General features: G+C 41.0%; 1 protein-coding gene across 1 annotated transcript in view; it reads left to right on the forward strand.

The window, feature by feature from the left end:
• The window catches only part of ARHGAP15 (Rho GTPase activating protein 15), a 1,708,250-nt gene extending 1,683,926 nt beyond the window's left edge, over nucleotides 1-24,324 (forward strand). Inside the window, exon 15 of the mRNA XM_053712626.1 lies at nucleotides 22,020-24,324. Coding sequence (XP_053568601.1) covers nucleotides 22,020-22,191 — 172 coding nt within the window. The 3' untranslated portion in view covers nucleotides 22,192-24,324. The remainder of the gene's footprint in view (nucleotides 1-22,019) is intronic.
• Nucleotides 24,325-27,038: the final 2,714 nt, after the last annotated feature.

The raw sequence follows: 27,038 nt of genomic DNA on the forward strand, positions 1-27,038 counted from the left end.
TATTACGCTATGTGGCGCCCTCTTTTTTAATTCTAAATCTGAGCTTTAACAATATATAAACTATAAATTTGCCTCAGAAAGCAGACCGCACAAAATTTGAAATATTTGGCGGGAAGAAAAACCAAGAGTGGCCTGTGAGTATTTAACTCACTAACATAGCTGTTTCAATTTGTACTTAAATTAATTTACATACCTATAATTACAAAACTGACAAACCAATAATTAAAATATATTTTACTACCGCCACACCATCGATCCAACACCGCTACAGGTCGCGGCTCACACATCAAACCGGATTGAAATCATCACTGGTCAGATGCGTGTCCGCAAGCTCTGAACGGCTCCGGACCCTGAGTGGCAGATTGAGACTACGCTAGACATGAGAGGAACGTGGTCCTGTGAGGAGAAAACGGAGCAGTCAGTTTAAGAAAGAGGCTGCTCCGGTAAGGCCATAATAAAGACACTGGAACTCGTATGTCCGTTGCAATCAAATACTTTAGGCTTACTAAAAGTAAAACATTAGAACATATAGAAAATTATCTTAGAAAATTTGAAAGTATCATAATTTGGCAAAACGCAAAGAAGTCTTAAACTAAACATAAGCTATGCTAGTATTAGTTATAGTCAGAAAAAAAACAAATGTAGACATTAAAATAATAATAATGAATAACAAATTATCGCCTAGATTTAGAGTTCTGGGTTAGCTGTCAAAAGCAGCGTTAAGGGGTCCTAACGCTGCTTTTGGCTGCCCGCTGGTATTTAGAGTCCGTCAGGAAAGGGTCTAATGCTCACTTTCAAGCCACAACTTTTCCATACCGCAGATCCCCTTACGCCAATTGCGTATCCTATCTGTTCAATCGGATCTTCCTAACGCTGTATTTAGAGTCTTGGTTGAAGTGAGCGGTAGACCCTCTACCGACAAGACTCCTACCACCCATGGAAAGGCTGTAGTTAAGAGCTTTATGGGCTAACACCGGTATATAAAGCTCTTAACTACAGTGCTCTAAAGTACACTAACACCCATAAACTACCTATGTACCCCTAAACCGAGGTCCCTTCACATCGCCGCCACTCTAATAAATATTTTTAACCCCTAATCTGCCGACCGCACATCGCCGCCACCGACATTATACATATAAACCCATAATCTGCTGCCCTAACATCGCCGACCCCTATATTATATTTATTAACCCCTAATCTGCCCCCCCCAACGTCGCCGCTACCTAACTACACTTATTAACCCCTAATCTGCCGACCGGACCTTGCCGCCACTATAATAAATGTCTTAACCCCTAAACCGCCGCGTTCCCGCCTCGCAAACACTATAATAAATAGTATTAACCCCTAATCTGCCCCCCCCCCCCCAACGTCGTCGCCACCTAACTTCAAGTATTAACCCCTAATCTGCCGACCGGACCTCGCCGCTACTATAATAAATGTATTAACCCCTAAAGCTAAGTCTAACCCTAACACCCGCCTAAATTAAATATAATTTTAATCTAACAAAATAAATTAACTCTTATTAACTAAAGTCTTCCTATTTAAAACTAAATACTTACCTGTAAAATAAACCCTAATATAGCTACAATATAACGAATAATTATATTGTAGCTATTTTAGGATTTACATTTATTTTACAGGCGACTTTGTATTTATTTTAACTAGGTACAATAGCTATTAAATAGTTATTAACTATTTAACAGCTACCTAGTTAAAATAATTACAAAATTACCTGTAAAATAAATCCTAACCTAAGTTACAATTAGACCTAACACTACACTATCATTAAATTAATTAAATAAATTACCTACAATACCTGCAATTAAATACAATTAAATAAACTATTCTATAATACAAAAAACAAACACTAAATTACAAAAAAAAAATATTACAAGAATTTTAAACTAATTACACCTAATCTGAGCCCCCTAATAAAATAAAAAAAACACAAAATAATAAAAGTCCCTACCCTATTCTACATTACAAATTAACCAGCTCTTTTACCAGCCCTTAAAAGGGCTTTTTGCGGGGCATGCCCCAAAGTAATTAGCTCTTTTGCCTGTAAAAAAAATTACAACCCCCCAACATTAAAACCCACCACCCACATACCCCTACTCTAACCCACCCAAACCCCCCTTAAATAAACCTAACACTACCCCCCTGAAGATCTCCCTACCTTGAGTCGTCTTCACCCAGCCGGGCCGAAGTCTTCATCTGATGGGCCAGAAGAAGACATCCAGACCGGCAAAAGTCTTCATCCTATCTGAGCAGAAGAGGACATCAGGACCAGCAGACATCTTCATCCAAGCGGCATCTTCTATCTTCATCCATCTGATAGTGATGTTGCGAACAGTTTGCCGGAGAACAGTTCCCGGCGAACATAGCTTGTTCGCGTTCGCAGTGGCGGGCGAACATATGCGATGTTCGATCTGCCCTCTATTCTTCATCATTGCCTAAACTTTGACCCTGTATCTCACAGTCAGCAGGCACATTCCAGCCAATCAGCAGCAGACCCTCCCTCTCAGACCCTTACACCTCATGGACAGCAGCCATTTTAGATTCATTCGGAAGCTGCATTGCTAGTGAGAGGAGGGACAGTGTAGCTGCTGCTAATTTAATAGGGAAATCGATAGCTAGGCTAGTGTATTCAGTGTCCACTACAGTCCTGAAGGACTCATCTGATCTCTGCTGTAAGGACAGCACCCCAAAAAGCCCTTTTTAGGGCTAGAACATCAGTCTTTTATTTTCTTTGTAATCTAATTGTATTTGCCTGCCTGTCAGCTTGTGCCAGGCTCACAGCATATAGTGTGCCTACATGCTCAGTGCCACCACTCATATCTGGTGTAACATTAGTGTAAATTTAAAAAAAAAAACTTTTACATCAGTCTGCTAGTGTAATCTAATTTCAGTTGCCAGGCCAGCCTGCCACTGCCAGCCTGTGTCTCAGGCTCACAGCATATACTGTGCCTACTTGCTCAGTGCCACCACTCATATCTGGTGTAACATTAGTGTAAATTTAAAAAAAAAACTTTTACATCAGTCTGCTAGTGTAATCTAATTTCAGTTGCCAGGCCAGCCTGCCACTGCCAGCCTGTGTCTCAGGCTCACAGCATATACTGTGCCTACTTGCTCAGTGCCACCACCAGTCATATCTGGTTTAACAGTAGTGTAAATTTTAAAAAAAAAACTTTCACATCAGTCTGCTAGTGTAATCTAATAGCAGTTGCCTGCCTGCCACTGCCAGCCTGTATGTCAGGCTCACAGCATATACTGTGCCTACTTGCTCAGTGCCACCACTCATATCTGGTGTAACATTAGTGTAAATTTAAAAAAAACTTTTACATCAGTCTGCTAGTGTAATCTAATTTTAGTTGCCAGGCCAGCCTGCAACTGCCAGCCTGTGTGTCAGGCTCACAGCATATACTGTGCCTACTTGCTCAGTGCCACTACCAGTCATATCTGGTGTAACAGTAGTGTAATTTTTTAAAAACAAAACGTTTACATCAGTCTGCTAGTGTAATCTAATAGCAGTTGCCTGCCACTACCAGCCTGTGTGTCAGGATCACAGCATATACTGTGCCTACTTGCTTAGTGCCACCACTCATATCTGGTGTAACATTAGTGTAAATTTAAAAAAAAAAAAAAAAACTTTTACATCAGTCTGCTAGTGTAATCTAATAGCAGTTGCCTGCCTGCCACTGTCAGCCTATGTGTCAGGCTCACAGCATATACTGTGCCTACTTGCTCAGTGCCACCACCAGTCATATCTGGTGTAACATTAGTGTAAATTTTTAAAAAAAACTTTTACATCAGTCTGCTAGTGTAATCTAATTTCAGTTGCCAGGCCAGCCTGCCACTGCCAGCCTGTGTGTCAGGCTCACAGCATATACTGTGCCTACTTGCTCAGTGCCACCACCACTCATATCTGGTTTAACAGTAGTGTAAATTTTAAAAAAAAAAACTTTCACATCAGTCTGCTAGTGTAATCTAATAGCAGTTGCCTGCCTGCCACTGCCAGCCTGTGTGTCAGGCTCACAGCATATACTGTGCCTACTTGCTCAGTGCCACCACTCATATCTGGTGTAACATTAGTGTAAATTTTAAAAAAACTTTTACATCAGTCTGCTAGTGTAATCTAATTTTAGTTGCCAGGCCAGCCTGCCACTGCCAGCCTGTGTGTCAGGCTCACAGCATATACTGTGCCTACTTGCTCAGTGCCACCACCAGTCATATCTGGTGTAACAGTAGTGTAATTTTTAAAAAACAAAACTTTTACATCAGTCTGCTAGTGTAATCTAATAGCAGTTGCCTGCCACTACCAGCCTGTGTGTCAGGATCACAGCATATACTGTGCCTACTTGCTCAGTGCCACCACCAGTCATAGCTGGTGTAACAGTAGTGTATATAAAAAAAACTTTTACATCAGTCTGCTAGTGTAATCTAATAGCAGTTGCCTGCCTGCCTGCCTGCCTGCCACTGCCAGCCTGTGTGTCAGGATCACAGCATATACTGTGCCTACTTGCTTAGTGCCACCACTCATATCTGGTGTAACATTAGTATAAATTTAAAAAAAAAAAAACTTTTACATCAGTCTGCTAGTGTAATCTAATAGCAGTTGCCTGCCTGCCACTGCCAGCCTGTGTGTCAGGCTCACCGCATATACTGTGCCTACTTGCCACCACTCATATCTGGTGTAACATTAGTGTAAATTTAAAAAAAAAAACTTTTACATCAGTCTGCTAGTGTAATCTAATTTCAGTTGCCAGGCCAGCCTGCCACTGCCAGCCTGTGTGTCAGGCTCACAGCATATACTGTGCCTACTTGCTCAGTGCCCCCACCAGTCATAGCTGGTGTAACAGTAGTGTAAATAAAAAAAAACTTTTACATCAGTCTGCTAGTGTAATCTAATAGCAGTTGCCTGCCTGCCTGCCACTGCCAGCCTGTGTGTCAGGCTCACAGCATATACTGTGCCTACTTGTTCAGTGCCACCACTCATATCTGGTGTAACATTAGTGTAAATTTAAAAAAAAAATTTTTTACATCAGTCTGCTAGTGTAATCTAATTTCAGTTGCCAGGCCAGCCTGCCACTGCCAGCCTGTGTGTCAGGCTCACAGCATATACTGTGCCTACTTGCTCAGTGCCACCACCAGTCATATCTGGTGTAACAGTAGTGTAAATTTAAAAACAAAAAACTTTTACATCAGTCTGCTAGTGTAATCTAATAGCAGTTGCCTGCCTGCCACTGGCAGCCTGTGTGTCAGGCTTACAGCATATACTGTGCCTACTTGCTCAGTGCCACCATTCATATCTGGTGTAACATTAGTCTAAATTTAAAAAAAAAAAACTTTTACATCAGTCTGCTAGAGTAATCTAATTTCAGTTGCCAGGCCAGCCTGCCACTGCCAGCCTGTGTGTCAGTCTCACAGCGTATACTGTGCCTTCTTTCTCAGTGCCACCACCAGTCATATCTGGTGTAACAGTCATTTTTTAAAAAAAAACTTTTACATCAGTCTGCTAGTGTAATCTAATTGCAGTTGCCAGGCCAGCCTGCCACTGCCAGCGTGTGTGTCAGGCTCACAGCGTATACTGTGCCCACTTGCCCAGTGCCACCACTCATATTATCTTGTTTAATAGTAGTGTAAGTGGGGGGCGTGTCCGGGCCAGGTCTGAAGATGGCCGCTTAACTGGAAGCTCTGCAACACAAATTCAGATTTTGCCTGTCACCTCGATGAAGTTCAGCCATCAAGCATGATATAGTGCCTACTAATGCAGAGGTTGATGCGCTGATCTAGCCTATATTTTTATTTTGAGAATTCTGAGTGCTCCCAGACCGGACTGCTGAGGCCCTTCTGTGGCTGCCCGTGTGAGAGATCTCGGCACCCCCCCCCCCCCCCGGAGTACCGGGTTAACAAAAATATGGAGGGGACTTTCTTTCTGCAAGTGCAGGCCCTATTTGAGGAACACGAGAAGCGGATATGTGAAAGATTCGACCGGCTTCTGGAAATGGCGGGTGCTCGGGGTAATGAGGGCAAGCATACTGAGCCCACTACAGTGGAATAGATTGGTCCCAGCTCCAACTTGCATACCAGTCCCATACAGCTGCAAAGTAATCGCAATGCTACGGAGACCACCTACTCACAGACCGGAGCAATGGAGTCATATACAAGCATGGGGCCACCCACAGCTAAGTCCCGAGATGCCGTGATGGACTTTTCTAATGCCGCAATACATACCGGTTCCCCTTGGAAGGAACCACTGCGGGCCGATGCTGGACGGGTCCCCATGCAGGTCTGCAGATCTTTCATGCTTGGTGACAGCGTAGTGGGGAGAAAAGCGGACTTACCCATGTGCAGCCCTACCTTATCTTGTAGCTGGGGGAGGATTTTTCAGACTTCCCCGACACGCTGTACCTATCGCCATGTAGTCTGTATAATCAGACGTGCAGGAGTGGGCTAGTGTGAAGTCCTTGCCTTGGATCCTAGGTTACCCGTTAGCCTCAGTCTTACATATCTTATCTCAAATTTGGTTGTCTCTGGGACAAATATATATTGACTCATGCAAAGGAACTGCCATATATTTTGCTATGCTGAGTTTCTCCCTAACGGTCTCTGGAGGTTGGTATTCAACACTGCACACAGGAGAGACTTTGTTATTAGTATGAGTTTGCTTAACTTGAGCTGTGTTTAGAGATCATACATGCATAATACTGATGTGACTAAGCCCCTTAGACAGATGATATGTGTTGTAGCCAGATAATGTTTTCTTGTGACCTAGACAGTTGTATACATGGTTCGCACTTACCCTCTGAATGCGTATGTATTTCTAATATCTGTACTTTCAGTTATACATAGATAGACATTGTGCAGCTTTATTCTCTTGTATAACTTTATAGGTTTAGTGACAAATGACCCCATATAAATTCTTAAGCTATTTACACTGTACTCTTAGATGGGGAAAGGGGTATCTTTGTCCCACATTTAGATTATGCGCTCAGTTTACCTAGCCCCCACGTGACTTTTGTCCTGGATACAGATAGAAACACTCCTTTGGGAGCTGTGGGTGTGCTGGCTGCTCTAAGAGTTAAAGTGCTTACTTGAGGTAGAACTGTCTGGGTGTACGCATATTTGAGCGCACAGTTAAAGGGGCAGTATAGATGGTATGTTCCTTGGATAACTAAGACCATTTGATGTTATAACACATTCTTCTAGAGCCATAAATTGATAGACTAGGTCTAGCCACTAATATCAGGGAAGAACTTATCCTTCTGCACTCTCAGAGCTCTTGAACGACTCACTAGTATATAGTATTTAAAGAAGTATCCAGCATAACTGTTCTATCCCATTCATTTAAAATTCTTAGAGATTTTGAATTCCTACATTTTTAGTCCCAGAGTGGCAATGATCTAGTAAATTTTTCCCTGTATTACCCCTCCATTCCTCTTTTGGCAGAGTTTAATAGCCTCTGCCCTATCCAAAGAGTCTTACCTGCTCTTTGGACCCTAACAAGAATAAAAGTACTTTTTCTTACTTATAACCTGTCAGTAGATGTATTCTCATCCTAGATAATCTTTAATTTGTAGATGGTTTCACATAAGAGTGTACATTGGTTCTCCTAGTGTGGCTTACACTGAGATTGATTTTATTTTGTTTTTCTTTTGCGCCCTCGCCTGCCCAAAGTAATGTTTGGACCCACCTGTGGTTCGGTTTCACTCTGAGGGCGCGACAGAAACTCTTGTATATTCATATTTAATATTTCTCACTGTTTTATACTATGCAATGTTTAACATCTGTCTCACACCAAATTTCTGTTATTCGATGTTGGGAGTTACTGCCTTGTTCCTCTTTGTATTTTAATCTGTGGACCACCTGACCACGGTTTTTGAATCAAATTGTTTTATGTGTTGATAGCACAGCTCGACACTGGTGTCATCTCTGTTTCCAAAAAGACTGCTCCATCCAGGGGAGCTAGAAATCCTTGATGACACAGCAAATCCTCAAAAACTCAAATGGGGAACAGATCTGATTGGATACTAAGACAACAGTGTGTGTTTGGATAGTATTGTGTTCACCTGTTGTCACCTTTATTTTTATTTTTTTATTTTCTTGAGATATTGTCTGTGTATATATTTGCCATGTATGTACCTATGTGCTATGTTTCCTCAATAAAAATATATAAATAAAAAAAAATAAAAAAATAAAAAATAGTATTGTAATTGTACATTTAAAAATAAAAAAACTATTTTCACTGTGAAACATCAGTCTGCTTTTTTGTGTCAGGCTCACAGCGTATACTGTGCCCACTTGCCCAGTGCCACCACTCATTTTATCTTGTTTAATAGTAGTGTAAGTGTACATTTTAAAAATAAAAAAAACTATTTTGACTGTGAAACATCAGTCTGCTTTTTGTGTCAGGCTCACAGCGTATACTGTGCCCACTTGTCCAGTGCCACCACTCATATTATCTTGTTTAATAGTAGTGAAAGTGTACATTTAAAAAATAAAAAAACTATTTTGACTGTGAAACATCAGTCTGCTGTTTTGTGTCAGGCTCACAGCGTATACTGTGCCCACTTGTCCAGTGCCACCACTCATATTATCTTGTTTAATAGTAGTGTAAGTGTACATTTTAAAAATAAAAAACCTATTTTGACTATGAAACATCAGTCTGCTTTTTGTGTCAGGCTCACAGCGTATACTGTGCCCACTTTTCCAGTGCCACCACTCATATTATCTTGTTTAATAGTAGTGTAAGTGTACATTTTAAAAATAAAAAAACTATTTTGACTGTGAAACATCAGTCTGCTTTTTTTGTCAGGCTCACAGCGTATACTGTGCCCACTTGCCCAGTGCCACCACTCATATTATCTTGTTTAATAGTAGTGCACTGTCAGTGTACATTTAAAAAAAAAAAAAAAATTGACTGTGAAACATCAGTCTGGTTTTTTGTGTCAGGCTTACAGCGTATACTGTGCCCACTCACAGTAGCTTGCACGCATAGTAGCACTAATCGAAAAAAAAAATGACAGGCAGAGGCAGGCCAACCCACAGGGGCTGTCGTGGTTGTGGTGCTGTGATTCCGTTTGGCCATAGAATAATGCCCAGTGTTAGGCCACGTACCATGAACATGAAAAGTTCTGATGAAATAGTTTACTTTATAACACAGGACACCCAATCTTCTATAGCTTCCGCTCATAACCTTGACGCACTATCCTCCTCTAGCTTAGCTTCGGGCACCTCTCAACTTACCACTCGCCTGCCTGCCACCACCACCGACACTAGCACCACAGCCGCCTCACTTGATCTGTCAGAGGAGTTATGTACACCTCAGTGTGAAGAAATGAGTGATGCGCAACCATCATTGACAGAGGATGTAGATAACTGGGATATGTCTCAGTCAGGCAGCATTACAGACATGGACGATGCACGGTGTGATGATGATGATGTTGTACCCGCCGTTGCTTCCATTGTTGAGTTGTCAGATACAAGTGAGGGGGTTGATGATGACGATGCGTCTGTGGATGTCACGTGGGCACCCGGTAGAAGAGAAGAAGAACAGGGGGAAAGTTCAGATGGGGAGACAGAGAGGAGCAGGAGGAGGAGACGAGTTGGAAGCAGGGGGAGGTCGTCGCAAGGAGCTTGTGGCACAGTCAGACAGCATGCATTGGCATCCGGGGTGAGCCAGACAGCACGCCAATCAACGCATACTGTTGCCACCTCCAGAATGCCGTCATCGCAGAGCTCAGCAGTGTGGTATTTTTTTTATGTGTCTGTCTCTGACAACAGCAATGCCATTTTCAACCTGTGCCAAAAGAAACTGAGTTGTGGGAAGTCCAACACCCACCTAGGTACAACTGCTTTGCGAAGGCACATGATCTCACATCACAAAAGCCTATGGGATGAACACATGAGGACAAGCAGCACACAAACTCAAAGCCGCCATCCTCCTCCTGGTCCAGCATCTTCAGCTACGTCAACCACTGCTGTGCTCCTTGCCCCCTCTCAACCATCCACCAATCCGTCTCTCTTCCGGAGCAGTTCCTGCTCATCTGCCCACAGTCAGGTGTCTGTCAAGGACATGTTTGAGCGTAAGAATCCAATGTCACCAAGTCACCCCCTTGCCCGGTGTCTGACGGCTGGCTTGTCTGAACTCTTAGCCCGCCAGCTTTTACCATACAAGCTGGTGGAATCTGAGGCGTTCAAAAAAATTGTAGCTATTGGGACACCACAGTGGAAGGTACTCGGCCGAAATTTCTTTGCACAAAAAGCAATCCCCAACCTGTACTTGATTGTGCAAAAGGAAGTAATGGCATGTCTGGCACACAGTGTTGGGGCAAGGGTCCATCTGACCACTGATAGCTGGTCTGCAAAGCATGGCCAGGGCAGGTATATCACCTACACTGCGCATTGGGTAAACCTGCTGATGGCTGCCAAGCATGGAATGCCTGGCTCTGCAGAGGAGTTGGTGACACCGCCACGACTTGCAGGCAGTCCTGCTGCCACTTCCTCTACTCCTCCTACTCCATCCTCTTCCATAACCTCCTTGACTGAGTCCTCTTCTGCTGCTGCATCTTGCTCCACATCAACGGCACCCCCCAGCTCCCCAGGTACTATTCCACATCCCGGATACGGCAGTGTCACGCCGTCTTGGGGTTGACTTGCCTGAAAGCAGAGAGTCACACCGCAGCAGCACTCCTGTCTGCCCTGAACGCACAGGTGGATCAGTGGCTGACTCCGCACCAACTGGAGATCGGCAAAGTGGTTTCTGACAACGGAAGTAATTTGGTGGCAGCATTGAAATCGGGCAAGTTGACACATGCCGTGCATGGCACATGTGTGTAATCTGATTGTACAACGCTTTGTGCATAAGTACCCAGGCTTACAGGACGTCCTGAAGCAGGCCAGGAAGGTGTGTGGCCATTTCAGGCATTCCTACACGGCCATGGTGCACTTGTCAGATATCCAGCGGTGAAACAACCTGCCAGTGAGGCACTTGATTTGCGACAGCCCGACACGTTGGAATTCAACACTCCTAATGTTTGACCGCCTGCTCCAACAAGAAAAAGCCATTAACGAGTATTTGTATTACCGGGGTGCTAGGACAGCCTCTGGGGAGCTGGGAATTTTTTTGCCATGTTACTGGACGCTCATGCGCAATGTCTGTAGGCTCATGCGTCCTTTTGAGGAGGTGACAAACCTAGTCAGTCGCACCGAAGGCACCATCAGCGACATCATACCATTTGTTTTCTTCCTGGAGCGTGCCCTGTGAAGAGTGCTGGATCAGGCCGTAGATGAGCGTGAAGAGGAAGAGTTGTGGTCACCATCACCACCAGAAACAGCCTTATCAGCATTGCTTGCTGGACCAGCGGCAACGCAGGAAGAGGATTGTGAGGAAGAGGAGTCAGAGGAAGAATGTGGCTTTGAGGAGGAAAAGGAAGACCAAGCACAAAAGGCATCCCAGGGTGCTCGTTGTCACTTATCTGGTACCCGTGGTGTTGTACATGGCTGAGGGGAAGAAGATACCTTCAGTGAGATCAGTGAGGATGAGGAACGGGACATGAGTAGCTCGGCATCCAACCTTGTGCAAATGGGGTCTTTCATGCTGTCGTGCCTGTTGAGGGACACTCGTATAAAAAAGCTGAAGGAGAACGAACTGTACTGGATGTCCACGCTACTAGACCCCCGGTATAAACATAAAGTGCTTGAAATGTTACCGAATTCCCGCAAGTCGGAAAGGATGGAGCAGTTCATAAATAAATTAAAAAGTATGCTTTACACAGCGTATAAGGGTGATGTCACAGCACAATGGGAATCTAACAGGGGAAGAGGTGAAAGTAATACTCCTCCTCCCACGACCACGCGAGCAAGGACAGGACGCTTTACAGACGTGTTGTTGATGGAGGACATGCGGACCTTTTTAACTCCTATGCATCGCCACAGCCCTTCGGGGTCCAGCCTCAGAGAATGACTCAACCGACAGGTAGCAGACTACCTCGACTTAACTGCAGATCTCGACACTCTGAGGAGCGATGAACCCCTTGACTACTGGGTGTGCAGGCTTGACCTGTGGCCTGAGCTATCCCAATTTGCCATAGAACTTCTGGCCTGCCCCGCTTCAAGTGTCCTGTCGGAAAGGACTTTCAGTGCAGCAGGAGGTATTGTCACTGAGAAGCGAAGTCGCCTAGGTCAAAAAAGTCTCGATTACCTCACCTTTATTAAGATGAATGAGGGATGGATCCCGAAGGGACTGACATTGGGCGATAGATTTGAGTAAAAAAGGCCTGATGAGATGAGCTGCCTTGGGCTAAAAATGGTCCACATGCTGCTGTATTTTATCTCCAAATGCAGGATGACTTGCGTGACTTATCCGCCACCAACTAGGGCTCAAGCCACCATGTTTTAGGGCACTTTCTGCCAGGGAAACAAACATCAATTTTTCTGGCCGCTGCTACAGCAGCATCTGCAACAATACCTAATTTTTCAGGCATGTGTACATGCCAAATTTTTCTGGCCTCTGGTGCTGCACTGTGGCTTCAAAAATCAAACCAAAAAAAGGCAGATAACAGGGATTAAACTGATAGGAATAGTACTACTTAACACACCACTCCTATCTGGTGGCACATTAGATTGCACGCGCATTGACCCAAATTTGAAGTAGGAAGACCGACAAAGCATCTTTTTCCATGTCCCGGTTCCTAAATTCCATGCCATATACATGTCCCCTGATAGGGGATGTAACAGGGATTAAATTGATAAGAATAGTATTACTTAACACACCACTAATATCTGTTGTCACAGTAGCTTGCACGTATAGTACCACTAATTAAAAAAAAAATGACAGGCAGAGGCAGGCCACCCCACAGGGGCCGTCGTGGCCATGGTGCTGTGATTCCCTTTGTCCCTAGAATAATGCCCAGTGTTCAGAGGCCACGTACCCTGAACTGAAAAACTTCGGAGCACATAGTTGACTGGCTAACACAGGACACCCAATCTTCTACAGCTTCCGCTCGGAACCTTGACGCAGTGTCTGTCAAGGTGTCTGTCAAGGACATGTTTGAGCATAAGAAGCCAATGTCACAAACTTACCCCTTTGCCCGGCGTCTGACAGCTGGCTTGTCTGAACTCTTAGCCCGCCATCTTTTACCATACAAGCTGGTGGAGTCTGAGGCGTTCCAAAAATTTGTAGCTATTGGGACACCGCAGTGGAAGGTACAATGCCATATACACGTCCCCTGATGGGGGACGTAACAGGGACTAAACTGATAAGAATAGTACTACTTAACACACCACTCATATCTGGTGGCACAGTAGATTGCACGCGCAGTGCCCCAAATTCAGAGTCTCGGGCCCCGCAACTGCCTCTGGGAACCTTATCATGGGTCCCAGACCGCCCGTCTTGTTATTCTCTGTCTGGGAAATTATCTATCTATCAAATCTATCTATCTATTGTATCTATCATCAAATGTATCTATTGCATCTATTGATCTATCTATCTAATCTATGTATCTATCTATCTATCTTGTGGCCGGACCGACCAAGCATCTTTTTACATCTCCCGGTTCCTAAAGTCATCTCCGGGTTCCTAAAACCGATGCCATACCTGTACTTGATTGTGCAAAAGGAAGTAATTTCATATGGGGTCTTTCATGCCGTCGTGCCTGTTGAGGGACGCTCATATAAAAAGGCTGAAGGAGAACGACCTGTACTGGGTGTCTAAGCATCTTTTTCCATCTCCCGGTTCCTAAAATCATCTCCGGGTTCCTAAAATCGATGCCATATACACGTCCCCTGATAGGGGACATAAAAGGGATTAAACTAATAAGAATAGTACTAGTTAACACACCACTCCTATCTGGTTGCACATTAGATTGCTCGCGCAGTGCCCCAAATTGGAAGTAGGAGGACCGACCAAGCATCTCATCTCTGTGTGATTCCTGTTCTTGTAGGACAGTTAATGGGTCAGTCATGTTGCACAGTTCCTCAATGTGACAAATCTTCCTGGTTAGCTCGTCGTTCTCTTTTTCCCAGCTGCTGGATCAGATCAGAGATTGTGAGTAAAGCCTGCTCCTGCTGCTGGGTGATCTCACTCAGGACTCGCTTACCAGGACAGTCAGTCTCTCTGTCAGTCTCTCTGTTACACCAGCTGCTTTCTCTTGCACCCCTCTCCTGTGCCTCTGCAGACTCTGGACTCTTTTCTCAGTCTCCTCTCTCTCTGTGGTCAGTTTCTGCAGAACATTTCTCATTTTTTTTTTCTTCTTCTCAGAAGCCTCATTCAGCAGCTCGACCTGGTGTCCCCTGTGCTCTCCGGCCAGGGAGTAAGACACACAGATACAGGCAGCATCCTCAGTGCAGTAATATAATAGGAGCATCTTGTGGGTGGAGCATTTTCTGTTACCCCAGGAAGTGATTGCATGCGCAGTGAAATCAGTGAAGACAAGGAACGGGACATGGCTAGCTTGGTATCCAACCTTGTGCAAATGGGGAGTTTGTGGTTGTGCAAATGGACTGTTTGCGGTTGTTTGCAGTGCGTTAAATGGGGAGTTTGGTCTGTCACTGTGAAGCGGGCGTAACCCTTACACTACGTGAATGATACAACATCATACCTGATGTTTTAAAGCACGTTATTCCAAACAATTTAGGAATTTTAGGTGATATGTAATTTTCCATGGGAGTTTTGCCATGGATCCCCCTCCAGCATGCCACAGTCCAGGTGTTAGTCCCCTTGAAACAACTTTTCCATCAGTTTTGTGGCCAGAAAGAGTCCCTGTGGGTTTTAAAATTCGCCTGCCTATTGAAGTCAATGGCGGTTCGCCCGTTTGCGAACTTTTGTGAAAGTTTGCGTTCGCTGTTCGAACGCAATACCATACGATGAGCGGCTCCATCTTCAAGACCTTCGGCGCGGAACATCCTTCTTCACCGACGACTACCCGATGAATGAAGGTTCCTTTAAGTGACGTAATCCAAGATGGCGTCCCTTGAATTCTGATTGGCTGATAGGATTCTATCAGCCAATCGGAATTAAGGTAGGAAAAATCTTATTGGCTGATTCAATCAGCCAATCAGATTGAAGTTCAATCCGATTGGCTGATCCAATCCGATTGGCTGGTAAAAGAGCTGGTTAATTTGTAATGTAGAATAGGGTAGGGACTTTTATTATTTTTGGGTTTTTTTATTTTATTAGGGGGCTTAGATTAGGTGTAATTAGTTTAAAATTCTTGTAATATTTTTTTTTTTTTTTTTGCAATTTAGTGTTTGTTTTTTGTATTATAGAATAGTTTATTTAATTGTATTTAATCGTAGGTAATTGTAGGTAATTTATTTAATTAATTTAATGATAGTGTAGTGTTAGGTTTAATTGTAACTTAGGTAATGATTTATTTTACAGGTAATTTTGTAATTATTTTAACTAGGTAGCTATTAAATAGTTAATAACTATTTAATAGCTATTGTACCTAGTTAAAGTAAAGTTGCCTGTAAAATAAATATAAATCCTAAAATAGCTACAATATAATTATTCATTATATTGCAGCTATATTAGAGTTTATTTTACAGGTAAGCATTTAGTTTTAAATAGGAATACTTTAGTTAATTTTAGGAATTTTATTTTGTTTAATAAAAATTATATTTATGTTAGGGGGGTGTTAGGGTTAGAGTTATGTTTAGGGGTTAATAACTTTATTATAGTAGCGGCGACGGTGTGGGAAGGAGATTAGGGGCTAATATTTGTAGGTAGGGGGCGGCGATTTTAGGGAGGGCAGATTAGGGGTTAATACAATTTATTATAGTGTTTGCGAGGCGGGAGTGCGGCGGTTTAGGGGTTAATACATTTATTATAGTGGCGGCGAGGTCCGGTCAGCAGATAAGGGGTTAATAAGTGTAGTTAGGTAGCGGCGACGTTGGGGGGGGCAGATTAGGGGTTAATAAATGTAATATAGGGGTCGGCGGTGTTAGGGGCAGCAGATTAGGGGTTCATAGGGATAATGTAGGTTGCGGCGGTGTCCGGAGCGGAAGATTAGGGGTTAATAATAATATGCAGGGGTCAGCGATAGTGGGGGCGGCAGATTAGGGGTTAATAAGTATAATGTTAGGGGGGTTTAGACTCTGGGTTCATGTTAGGGTGTTAGGTGCAGACTTAGAAAGTGTTTCCCCATAGGAAACAATGGGGCTGCGTTAGGAGCTGAACGCTGCTTTTTTGCAGGTGTTAGGTTTTTTTCAGCCAGCTCAGCACCATCGTTTCCTATATGGATATCGTACACGAGCACGTTTTCCCAGCTTACCGCTACCGTAAGCAACGCTGGTATTGAGGGTTGAAGTGGAGCTACATTAGGCTCAACACACCCTTTTTTGAGCCTAACGCAGCCCCTCAGACAACTCTAAATACAAGCGTTGTTTGGAAGCAGCGGTAGGAAAAAAAGCTGTGTTAGCTATGCGGGTCTTTCCCGACAAAACTCTAAATCTAGCCGTATATTTGAAAGCAGATAAAATAATATGGTTTCTACAATAATACTTAAAATGGCATTTTTTTAAAAGTCATCAATTGAAAAGTAATTACTTGATACAAAAAGATAAATTAATATGTGACCTGCTGTCTTGGAAGCAGCAAAGAAAAGAGGAAGGACTTAGATTGTTCTGGACAGTTTATTACTATGCTGTATCCTGATTGGTTGTTCACTGTTGCTATGTTATTTATTCTTCTGTATTGTTTTTTCTTTGCTGCTGTTTTTGGTTTCAGTAAAGAAATATGCAAAATACTCGCCTCCTGTCTTTAATAAAATCATTAATAAAAAGATTGTTTAAAAGCATCTAAGTGGAGAGACAAAAAACTCCTTGCATAGAAGGGTCTGTAATCCTCACTATCGGCTAGATTTAGAGTTGGGCGGTAGCCATCAAAACCAGCGTTAGAGGCTCCTAACGCTGATTTTTACCGCCCTCTGGTATTTGGAGTCAGTCAGGAAAGGGTCTAACGCTCACTTTGCAGCCGCGACTTTTCCATACCACAGATCCCCCTACGCCATTTGCGTATCCTATCTTTTCAATGAGATCTTTCTAATGCCGGTATTTAGAGTCGTGGCTGAAGTGAGCGTTAGAAATCTAACGACAAAACTCCAGCCGCAGAAAAAACCCAGGAGTTAAGAGCTTTATAAACCGGCGTTAGCCCAGAAAGCTCTTAACTACTGTGCTCTAAAGTACACTAACACCCATAAACTACCTATGTACCCCTAAACCGAGGCCCCCCCACACCGCCGCCACTCTATTAAATTTTTTTAACCCCTAATCTGCCGCTCCGTACACCGCTGCCAGCTACATTATCCCTATGTACCCCTAATCTGCTGCCCCTAACATCGCCGACACCTACATAATATTTATTAACCCCTAATCTGCCCCCCCAATGTCGCCGCTACCTTACCTACACTTATTAACCCCTAATCTGCTGACCGAACCGCACCGCTACTATAATAAATGTATTAACCCCTAATCCACCTCACTCCCGCCTCAATAACCCTATAATAAATAGTATTAACCCTTAATCTGCCCTCCCTAACATCGCCGACACCTAACTTCAAACATTAACCCCTAATCTGCCGACCAGAGCTCACCGCTATTCTAATAATTTTTTTAACCCCTAAAGCTAAGTCTAACCCTAACCCCCCCTAAGTTAAATATAATTTTTATCTAACAAAATAAATTAACTCTTATTAAATAAATTAATCCTATTTAAAACTAAATACTTACCTTAAAATAAACCCTAATATAGCTACAATATAAATTATAATTATATTGTAGCTATTTTAGGATTAATATTTATTTTACAGGCAACTTTGTATTTATTTTACCCAGGTACAATAGCTATTAAATAGTTAATAACTATTTAATAGTTACCTAGTTAAAATAATTACAAAATTGCCTGTAAAATAAATCCTAACCTAAGTTACAATTAAACCTAACACTACACTATCAATAAATTAATTAAATAAAATACCTACAATTATCTACAATTAAACCTAACACTACACTATCAATAAATTAATTAAATACAATACCTACAAATAACTACAATTAAATAAACTAACTAAAGTACAAAAAATAAAAAAGAACTAAGTTACAAAAAATAAAAAAAATATTTACAAACATTAGAAAAATATTACAACAATTTTAAACTAATTACACCTACTCTAAGCCCCCTAATAAAATAACAAAGACCCCCAAAATAAAAAAATGCCCTACCCTATTCTAAATTAAAAAAGTTCAAAGCTCTTTTACCTTACCAGCCCTGAAAAGGGCCATTTGCGGGGCATGCCCCAAATAATTCAGCTCTTTTGCCTGTAAATAAAAACATACAATACCCCCCCCAACATTACAACCCACCACCCACATACCCCTAATCTAACCCAAACCCCCCTTAAATAAACCTAACACTAAGCCCATGAAGATCTTCCTACCTTATCTTCACCATGCCAGGTTCACCGATCGCTCCAGAAGAGGGTCCGAAGTCTTGATCCAAGCAGCAGCTGAAGAACTCCATCATCGGGCTGAAGTCGGAAGTCCATCATCGGGATGAAGTCTTCTATCAAGCGCCATCTTCAATCTTCTTTCTTCCGAAGCGGAGCGGAGCCATCTTCTTCCCAGCCGACGCGGATCCAACCTCTTCAACCGACGCCTACTCACCGAATGGCGGTTCCTTTAAATGACGGCATCCAAGATGGCGTCCCTCGAATTCCGATTGGCTGATAGGATTCTATCAGCCAATCGGAATTAAGGTAGGAATATTCTGATTGGCTGATGGAATCAGCCAATCAGATTCAAGTTCAATCCGATTGGCTGATCCAATCAGCCAATCAGATTGAACTTGCATTCTATTGGCTGTTCAGATCAGCCAATAGAATGCAAGCTCAATCTGATTGAACTTGAATCTGATTGGCTGATTCCATCAGCCAATCAGAATATTCCTACCTTAATTCAGATTGGCTGATAGAATCCTATCAGCCAATCGGAATTCGAGGGACGCGATCTTGGATGACGTCATTTAAAGGCGTCGGTTGAAGAGGTTGGATCCGCGTCGGCTGGGAAGAAGATGGCTCCGCTCCGGAAGAAAGAAGATTGAAGATGGCGCTTGATAGAAGACTTCATCCCGATGATGGACTTCCGACTTCAGCCTGATGATGGAGTTCTTCAGCTGCCGCTTGGATCAAGACTTCGGACCCTCTTCTGGAGCGATCGGTGAACCTGGCATGGTGAAGATAAGGTAGGAAGATCTTCATGGGCTTAGTGTTAGGTTTATTTAAGGGGGGTTTGGGTTAGATTAGGGGTATGTGGGTGGTGGGTTGTAATGTTGGGGGGGGTATTGTATGTTTTTATTTACAGGCAAAAGAGCTGAATTATTTGGGGCATGCCCCGCAAATGGCCCTTTTCAGGGCTGGTAAGGTAAAAGAGCTTTGAACTTTTTTAATTTAGAATAGGGTAGGGCATTTTTTTATTTTGGGGGTCTTTGTTATTTTATTAGGGGGCTTAGAGTAGGTGTAATTAGTTTAAAATTGTTGTAATATTTTTCTAATGTTTGTAAATATTTTTTTATTTTTTGTAACTTAGTTCTTTTTTATTTTTTGTACTTTAGTTAGTTTATTTAATTGTAGTTATTTGTAGGTATTGTATTTAATTAATTTATTGATAGTGTAGTGTTAGGTTTAATTGTAGATAATTGTAGGTATTTTATTTATTTAATTTATTGATAGTGTAGTGTTAGGTTTAATTGTAACTTAGGTTAGGATTTATTTTACAGGCAATTTTGTAATTATTTTAACTAGGTAACTGTTAAATAGTTATTAACTATTTAATAGCTATTGTACCTGTTTAAAATAATTACAAAGTTGCCTGTAAAATAAATATTAATCCTAAAATAGCTACAATATAATTATAATTTATATTGTAGCTATATTAGGGTTTATTTTACAGGTAAGTATTTAGCTTTAAATAGGAATAATTTATATAATAAGAGTTAATTTATTTCGTTAGATTTAAATTATATTTAACTTAGGGGGTTGTTAGTGTAGGGTTAGACTTAGCTTTAGGGGTTAATCCATTTATTAGACTAGCGGCGAGATCCGATCGGCAGATTAGGGGTTAAATATTGTAGGTAGCTGGCGGCGACGTTGTGGGGGGCAGATTAGGGGTTATTAAATATAATATAGGGGTCGGCGGTGTTAGGGGCAGCAGATTAGGGGTACATAGGTATAATGTAGGTTGCGGCGGTATACGGAGCAGCAGATTAGGGGTTAATAATAATATGCAGGTGTCAGCGATAGCGGGGGCGGCAGATTAGTGGTTAATAAGTGTAAGGTTAGGGGTGTTTAGACTCGGGGTACATGTTAGAGTGTTAGGTGCAGGCTTAGAAACTGTTTCCCCATAGGAAACAATGTAGCTGCGTTAGGAGCTGAACGCTGCTTTTTTGCAGGTGTTATTTTTTTTTTCAGCTCAAACAGCCCCATTGTTTCCTATGGGGCAATCGTGCACGAGCACGTTTTTGAAGCTGGCCGCGTCCGTAAGCACCGCTGGTATCGAGAGTTGCAGTGGCGTTTAATATGTTCTACGCTCCATTTTTTGGAGCCTAACGCAGCCATTCTGTGAACTCTAAATACCAGCGGTATTTAAAAGGTGTGGGGGGAAAAAAGCACGCGTAGCTAACGCACCCCTTTGGCCGCAGAACTCTAAATCTAGCCGTATGAGTTTCAGGGCTCTTCCCCTTGCTCAGGTGACATTGGATTGCAGTTCAATTTACTCAATGGCAAATATTTTATCTTTCTATTTGTCTAATTGTCTGCATTCTCTCATTCTAAAACAAATATCTTACCCTTCTTTTTTTTCCCTTTTAAGTAGAGTAGCTGATATCTTTAACATATGTAAAATATATTACAAAATATGGAGAAAAAAATAACAATATTCGCTTATGCAGCACAGTTTGCACAATTCATGTTAATATAAAATTCCCTAATATTGGTTACACTCAGTTCATTAACCTGAAAATGTGAATTTTGAGAGTTCCCAGAATTGGTAGAGAAAAAAAAAACAGCCTGTATTGCAAATTTTTATATATTTTTTGTATTACATTTTAAAAAGAAATGTCAAATTCATTTAATTACTTTTAGAGGAAAAGAAAAGATTTTCTGCTCATGAGAAACATTTTCAAGCTTTGTTAAAATTAAGCATGTAAGGCAATAATATGTGTCCAGAATGAAATAATTATTAGATGGGTTTTTTTTTTTCAACTGAGGGAAACATCTTTTATTTTAGGAAACTAGTAATAAGGCTGTCCTGATTACGGTTATTTTGATTGTGCAGAGCAAAAAAAAAAAAAAAAAAATGAAGAAAAAAAACATACTGAGCGAAAACTGATTTTATCTTCGTCAAGAAAATAAAAAAAAAATTACAAATTACTTTCTTTATAAGCCAATGTGCTCAAATGAATTATGCTTAATTCAATGCATAAAAATATTTTAAACTGAAATGAGCATAATGAGGATACATTTTATATATATATATATATATATATATATATATATATATATATATATATACACACACAAGATATATGAAGGCACTCAATGGTCTTTTCAAAATGTATTTAATGAAATAAGTGTGACGTTTCGGGGACACACTCCCCTTCCTCAGACCAAAGGGGAGTGTGTCCCTGAAACGTCAAGCTTATTTCATTAAATACATTTAAAAAAGACCAGTAAGTGCCTTCATATATCTTGTATATTTAACTCGCTGGCACCCTGGCAGCTGTGTATTAGGTGAGAGTGCTCTTTTCTAGACTTATATATATATTACTTAGGAGAGTAAATGCAACTAATCCTCTCAGTGTTAAAGATAGGAAAAACACAGATTTCCTACACTTCTGCTTCAATTAATATTTATATTTACAGTCATCCAGCAATAAGTGTGCTTATGGTAAGTGTAGATCCATTTTTTTGTGTTTAAAAAGAGTGATTTAAATTGACGTTTCTTGTTTTTATCTGTTTTAACAGAATCGTCATCAATGCATCCGTGAATCTGATGTCAACACAAAGCTTGGGAATTGTATTTGGACCAACTCTTCTGAGACCAGAAAATGATACAGGAAATATGGCCTTCCGAATGGTTTATCAAAACCAAATTGTAGAACTTTTGTTGACAGAATTTAAGAATATATTTGTTTAAACCACTTAAAGGGAAATTTTGCTCATAAAATAAATTGATAAGGCAGATTATTATTTGATAAAACCTCTAATTAAACCCTTCAATGGCTAATGTTAATCAATAACATTAAATAGAAAACATCTTTCTCTCTGCTCTCCCCTGCTTTAGCTTGCCCCCCAGCCTATGAGTTGTTTGCTGTTTGTATCTTATACTTGAAGGGACAGTCTAGTCAAAATGACACTTTCATGATTCAGATAGGGCATGCAATTTTAAACAACGTTCCAATTTACTTTTATCATCAAAGTTTCTTTGTTTTCTTGGTATTCTAAGTTGAAAGCTAATCCTAGGTAGGCTCATATGCTACTTTGTAAGACCTTGAAATTAGCGGCAGTTTATTTTATTTTCATAAAATAGTTATGTTAGGTTGGATGTGTCAGCAGCAGCTGCTCCCACACCTCTCTAATCTCAGGGCATGTTGACACCTTTTCACAGCTAGTGGGTGTTAGTTCATGTGTGTCATATAGATAACAGTGTACTCACGCATGTGGAGTTACCTAGGAGTCTGCACTGCATGGCTAAAATACAAGTCTAAGATAAAGGGGCAGTCTGCAGATGCTTATATAGAAGGTAATCACAAAGTGTATTAATATAACCATTGGTTATGCAAAACTGGGAAATGGGTAAAAAAGGGAATATCTATCTTTTTAAACAATAACAATTCTGAAATAGACTGTCCCTTTAAAGGACCACTCTAAGCAGTAGAATTACATAATTAACATGTAGATAGTATATAGACAATGCAATAACACTTACTCTGAATTTCAAATAAGCAGTAGATTTTTTTCTGCAAATTTATTTTTCTCCCATTTTCCGGCCCCCTGTATCATGTGACAAACATCAGCCAATCACTAGTATATGTATACCCTGTGAGCTTGTGCAATGCTTAGTAGGATCATTTTCACCAGAATGGCAATGTAAGGCCTTAGCCTGAAATGTAATTAAAGGGACATGAAAGCAAAAACTTTTTTTTATGATTCAGATAGAGAATACAATTTTAAACAACTTTCCAATGTACTTCTATTATTTAATTTGCTTGTTATCTTTTGCTGAAAGGTTTATCTAGGCTAGCTCGGGGGCAGCAGAGAACCTAGGTTCTAGCGGTTGATTGGTGGCTGCATAAATATATATATTGATTGTGATTGGCTCATCCATGTTTTCAGTTAGAAACCATTAGTGCATTGCAGCTCTTTCAACAAATGATACCAAGAGAATGAAACAAATTAGATAATAGAAGTAAATTAGAAAGTTGTTTAAAATTGTATTCTCTATCTGAATCATGACAGAATGTACCTTTAACTGCTGCTCAGCTTTTGGGTATTTTTTTTTTTTTTTGCTGCCTATTTTCTTTTTTGTATGTATTGATTGAAAATGTGAAAAATAAATATTAAAAAAAATAAAAAATTGTATTCTCTATCTGAATCATGAAATCAATTTTTTGGGTTTTATGTCCTTTTAAGGGTGGAGGCACGGAGGGGAGTGAGCTAATGGTGTAAGGCAACACTGTTGCAAATGTGTGGGAGGGTTTACTTACCTTATAAAAGCCCAGAGCTTGCAGGCCCAGGCCTCTTTTCCACTTGTGCCAGAAAGTTGTCCCTCCCTCTCTGGTTCTTTAGGCAAGTGGCTATAAAAGGCCTCTAGGGTGCTTTAGTTAGTCTGGCACTCTCACGCTTAGTTGAGCTAGACGAGGAAGGACCAGACTCGTAGAGTTAACTCCCCTTTCGAGGTCATGTTTTTATGACTCAACCTTCGGAAGGCCTACCGGTTTGAACTTGGAAGATTGCATCCTAGCTAGGTGGGCTGCCTGGTCTCAGGCTGTTGATATGCGAGTGACGACCATGAGGAAGAGCGACATCCCCAGGACAGGGCCTGGGGTGCTCCTCCTAGAGTGCATGGTCAGATACCTCTAGTGAACACCATTGTTCTTGCGAGGCGTGGTAGCCGAGCTCCGCCGTCTGAACAGCCTGAGCCTAGACCTGCAAAGCATTGGTTATATGGTACTAGGACGCCGCTTGCCACCAGGTTTCTGTTGCCTTTAAGGCAAAGTTATCAGTTGCTGTTGTATTTAATAAATTGGACCTTGCAGTCTTTAACCCAGCTCTCTATGTGTTGTGTTTTTATTATGATGTTTAAGCAAGTCACAAAACAATAGGGCCTTCAATTCCTTAAGTGTGACTATAAAAAGACTGTGCAAAATGTGATAATGGAAGTAAATTGGTAAGTGTCTTAAAACTGCTGCTCTATCTAAATTATAAAAGTTTATTTGACTTGAGTGTCCCTTTAAGTATAGTAAGTATATACCTAATAGGCTTTGATGGATATGGCCATAGTAAAAATACACCATATCTCAATAGATCAGTTATATACATGGACTATCCTTTTGTTTCAGATGCCTACATGTGTAGATTAAATTAAATAATAGTTAATAGCACTGCAAATAATGATGTGTTAGCACTAACTAAAGGGATATGAAACCCCAAATCTTTCATTCATGATTTAGATAGAGCATGTGAGTTTAAACAACTTTCTAATTTCCTTCTATTATCAATTGTTGTGTGTTTTCATGGTGTCTTTTGTTGAAAATCAAGGATGTAAGCTTAGAAGCCTGCCCATCTCTTGAGCACTATATTGCAGAAGTTTTGCAAGAATGCTGTCCATTTGCAAGAGCACTAGATGGCAGCAGTATTTCCTGCCATGTAGTGGTCCATCATCCTTCCTAGGTATCTCTTAAACATAGAATATCATGGGAACAAAGCAAATTTGATAATAGAATAAATTAGAACCATTTGTAAAATGCTATGCTCTGTCTGAAGAAAATGATTTGGTTTCATATCCCTTAAAGCAGGGGTGGCCAAACTTTCGGACCTCAGGGACCACTATACTCACAATTTTTAATCCTGTGGACTGCTAACATTATTTTTTTAAACACATACTGTAAAAAACTAGTATAACCATAGCTAAGTTTACATTATGTATATATTTACACATTTTTAAGAAAAACTTTATGGAATTAACTAACTGAATGACAGAACTGAGAGAATACTTCCAAATGACAGATGAAGGGCGAGTGCCAAATTTTGAGCTAGAAACAGACGCAGAAAGTGGGATAAAAGAATTACGTTTAAAAGGACCACAAGACTTCCAAGTTACCTCCCCAGTTAGGAATTATTCAAAACTACTTATGATCATGGGCAGACATTGGAGTCATAAATTAAGTTTACATCAGAAAGCTCTCAATATGGATGTGAGCTAACCACAACTGATGTCACTGGCAATTACTATAATACTGGTGGGATATGGCTGATCTGCTGGATGGCAATTACTGGATTTCAGGTGGAATGGCTTTGTGTGCTGGAAAATGATTCGAATAAAAAATAATTAATATTTAATAAAGAAGAAAAAAGAAGATGAGGGGAGGAAGACAAACAGTGATGTAAGTCCATCTGAAGGAATTATGAAAACTACTACAAAGAGACAGGTAAAGGGAAGAAAATAAATGAAATATAAGAGAGAATTTTTTTTTTAAGATTTTCTTTTTTTATATACTATAATTCCACTATTTCAAGCCAAGACTATACTAACCTCTGCTGGCTTTAGAATGGAAGCGTCTTTCTCTAAGCAGCGTGCCTCACAGGAGGAGATAAAAATACAATCTAGCTACGCAAGTTGCGCAGTACTACGTAACGTGCATAGGGAGATTGTAATTAAACTCTTTCTCTGTCGGTTTTTACTTATGTCCAGTCAGGCACTGTAGGGACATGCGGCGCGATGAGGGTAACACCTTCGGAGATTAATTCCTGCTTGATGGTGTCACGGACCACCAACATCTTCTCACGGACCACCGACTGCTGATCTATACAGTACATATAATCAGCAATAGCAAGCGATCCGCTAATAATTGTGCAAACAGATAATGCACATCATTTAAATAACTCCCATCAATCTAGGGCTAGGTGTAAATAACAAGCTCAACACTATATCATGCAAAGCATAGTCCAAAATCACCTGATTTAATATAAAGAATCCACATGATGACTCCTATTATTTCTGGGTTGGACATAAGCCAAGAGTAATTGTAAACTTAAAAAGAAGCTTATACTGTCCTAAAAAAGTGAAACGTTTCAGATGATGATTTAAAATTAAAAATTGTATGTGAGCTGCTAAAACGTGCTTGTGCACGATTTCCCCATCGGAATCAATGGGGGAGAGCCGGCTGAAAAAAAACCTAACACCTGCAAAAATGCAGCGTAAAGCTCCTAACGCAGCCCCATTGATTCCTATGGGGAAACACATTTTATGTCTATACCTAACACCCTAACATGAACCCCGAGTCTAAACACCCCAAATATCACACTTATTAACCCCTAATCTGCCGCCCCCGACATCGCCGACACCTACATTATAATATTAACCACTAATCTGCTGCTCCGGACACCGCTGCCACCTACATTATACTTATGAACCCCTAATCTGCTGCCCCCAACATCGCCGAACCCTACATTATATTTATTAACCCCTAATCTGCCGCCCCCAATGTTGCCGCAGCCTAACTACATTTATTAACCCCTAATCTGCAGCCCACAACGTCGCCGCCACTATAATAAACATATTAACCCCTAAAACTAAGTCTAACCCTAACCCTAACCCCCCCTAACTTAAATTTTATTTTAAATAAATCTAAATAGAATTACTACAATCACCTAAATAATTCCTATTTAAAACTAAATACTTACCTATAAAATAAACCATAAGCTAGCTACAATATAACTAATAGTTACATTGTAGCTAGCTTAAGGTTTATTTTTATTTTA

Source organism: Bombina bombina, chromosome 1 (genome assembly GCF_027579735.1).
Source record: "Bombina bombina isolate aBomBom1 chromosome 1, aBomBom1.pri, whole genome shotgun sequence".
Lineage (NCBI taxonomy): Eukaryota > Metazoa > Chordata > Amphibia > Anura > Bombinatoridae > Bombina > Bombina bombina.